Source organism: Rhododendron vialii, chromosome 5a, assembly GCF_030253575.1.
Source record: "Rhododendron vialii isolate Sample 1 chromosome 5a, ASM3025357v1".
In the NCBI taxonomy this organism is placed as follows: domain Eukaryota; kingdom Viridiplantae; phylum Streptophyta; class Magnoliopsida; order Ericales; family Ericaceae; genus Rhododendron; species Rhododendron vialii.
Genome location: NC_080561.1, coordinates 6018325 through 6020476, shown reverse-complemented (window position 1 = coordinate 6020476; position 2152 = coordinate 6018325). Strand labels below are relative to the sequence as shown.

General features: G+C 37.5%; 1 protein-coding gene across 1 annotated transcript; it reads right to left on the bottom strand.

Annotated features, from left to right (window-relative positions):
* Positions 1–224: 224 nt before the first annotated feature.
* On the bottom strand, positions 225–1456 carry LOC131325557 (uncharacterized). The gene is made up of 3 exons (XM_058357878.1): positions 1395–1456; positions 1094–1219; positions 225–818 (listed from the first exon to the last, which is right to left on the bottom strand). Coding segments are annotated over exons 1-3 (318 nt in total). The 5' UTR covers positions 1397–1456; the 3' UTR covers positions 225–628.
* Positions 1457–2152: the final 696 nt, after the last annotated feature.

Genomic DNA, 2152 nt, shown 5'->3' with positions numbered 1-2152 from the left:
TATGTAGTAACTTGTTGTGACAAGAAAGGATTTAGTTCTGGCGTCTTGTTTAGATATCTACGTAGTATATAAATGTCATCTTACTTGTCAAGGACTGGCAACTCACCTGCTAATTCCTAGTCATATTCAAAGTTTTCAGAAGCGAAAGTGCTACGCGATACAGTTGACCTCTCATGAGTCGAGGCATTGAGGTGCAGCCTTTGGAGTTCTACTTTTCATAAATAAAAATGGAAAATTAATAATAAATACCATAAAACAAGGGGATTGTGTTTGCGCTATACAAAGCCCTAACAGCTTGGGAAAAAACGCAACTCTTCACTTCTTCACCCCAAAAAATAATAATAATAAGGAAAGAACAGAATCTTTTGTGGTTCTCTGCTAAAAAAATCAACACCCAGGAGCGGTTTTGCTGCGGCTTGTCTTGAGGCGAGCCCTGGAATCGCCTTTGAAAACATTATATTGAGGCGTTTTCATCAAATTGAAACACCACTATATATGCACAAACCTTTTGGGAGGCTATATTATTGTTGCTTCACTCCAATAACATCACATGACAAGAATGTAGTCATAAATGAAAATCAATTTCAGTAGCTAATTAGCACTTTGCCCACTCCGTAGAAGCTATCATTTATATGACTGCCCTAAGTTGTCCAGTTAGAAGGGCATACTTCTGGTGTCGTGAGAGAACAGATGGGACTTTAACTGCCTCTATTCTTGATGCCAAGTCACAATTGGGTCCGTCACGCTCTTTAGCTGCATGGAGTATTGTCTGCAAGATTTGAAGGGGATCACCATGGCTGACAACCAAGATTGTGCAGCTGCAACACAGAAGCATTCTTAGCGAATATCAAACTTTATTGATGACTGTTGGTGAAACATTGAAATTTAAGAATAACTAGTGATTAGTAAAACCTAAGAAGGAGGTGAGTTGGTAATAATGTAGGTCAGTGAAAGTAGTATAATTACATGCCCTCATATCTTCAACATTTGGACCCATCATGCCTAACTTTAGGTGTAGAAATAGATGCACACTTTTTTACACTAGAAATCCAGACCTAGAATCGAAAACAAAATAAGGAGAAGATTTTTTTACCCTTGAAACGCTGACTCAATGGTTATCAAAGCCTTCATGAGTCTAGAAACAACATCCGAAACACTTTCTCCACCTTCTGGCTTCACAAACGGATATTTCTCATCCAGAGGCCATATCACTGAATACTGTACATGGAAGAGCACAACATCCAGATATAAAACCGAAAATAATACCCAATTCTTGGTTTAATAATCAACTCATTACTCAATTGATACTGTTAAGTGCTATAGCATAAGCCAATCACCGGCCTCTTCCACTTCAAACAAAATCTACTTTTAGTTCCTTAAATGGATTGCATTCCATATCATGAGATGAAAGTTCCAATGAAGGACCAAAGAAATGCTCACGGAGATCTTCTACCACCTATCCAGCAAATTTATGTAAGTCAGTTGAAGAGAAAATTTAAAACGATATCTCAAACCACATTTTTGAAAATTTAAAACGATTTCTCAAACCACATTTTTGAAACCTAAATCCATACTATGCGTGGGGATCTACAAGCAAGTTTATCCCATTATTCATGGCAGAAAGTTTCAGAGAGCGCAGGCAACCATGAGGGTGGTAAATGTCTATAATAAACAAAGCTACACAGTATACATGCTTGGTGATGGGTATCAAATTCTAAGCAAAATGGGAGCAGAACTTAATTTATTTAGGGACATCCCCTCTGTGGAAGAACAAAGAGTGACCTGGTGAAATAATTACTCTGAACAAAACCTTTGTCCTAGTTTACCTGGAGTTTGGTTACATTGATCCAATTCCTAGTTCATGGGTCAAAATTTAATGCAGACATCTAAGCTAACCACAAGGCCCACATAAAAATTAAGAACATGATACTGTAGATGCACAGGAGTATTAAGTATATATCAGGTCCAAAAGAGCCATGAAGCGCATAGAATCTAATCAATTTTATAGTGCTGACATTAGATATAACATTCGCGCGCTAATTTAGGACAATAATTTTAACATCACCCTCAAATGAGTAACATGTAACAAAAGTCTGTCCTCCTTTCAAGCATCCTTGAGGGAATGAATCTGTCAAGATTGGATAACATGCCT

Excerpts from the sequence above, each read along its gene's own strand:
- LOC131325557 (XM_058357878.1), bottom strand. Across the intron at positions 819-1,093 it reads ATTGAGTCAGCGTTTCAAGG|CTGCACAATCTTGGTTGTCA; the intron begins GTAAAAAAATCT and ends TCTGTGTTGCAG.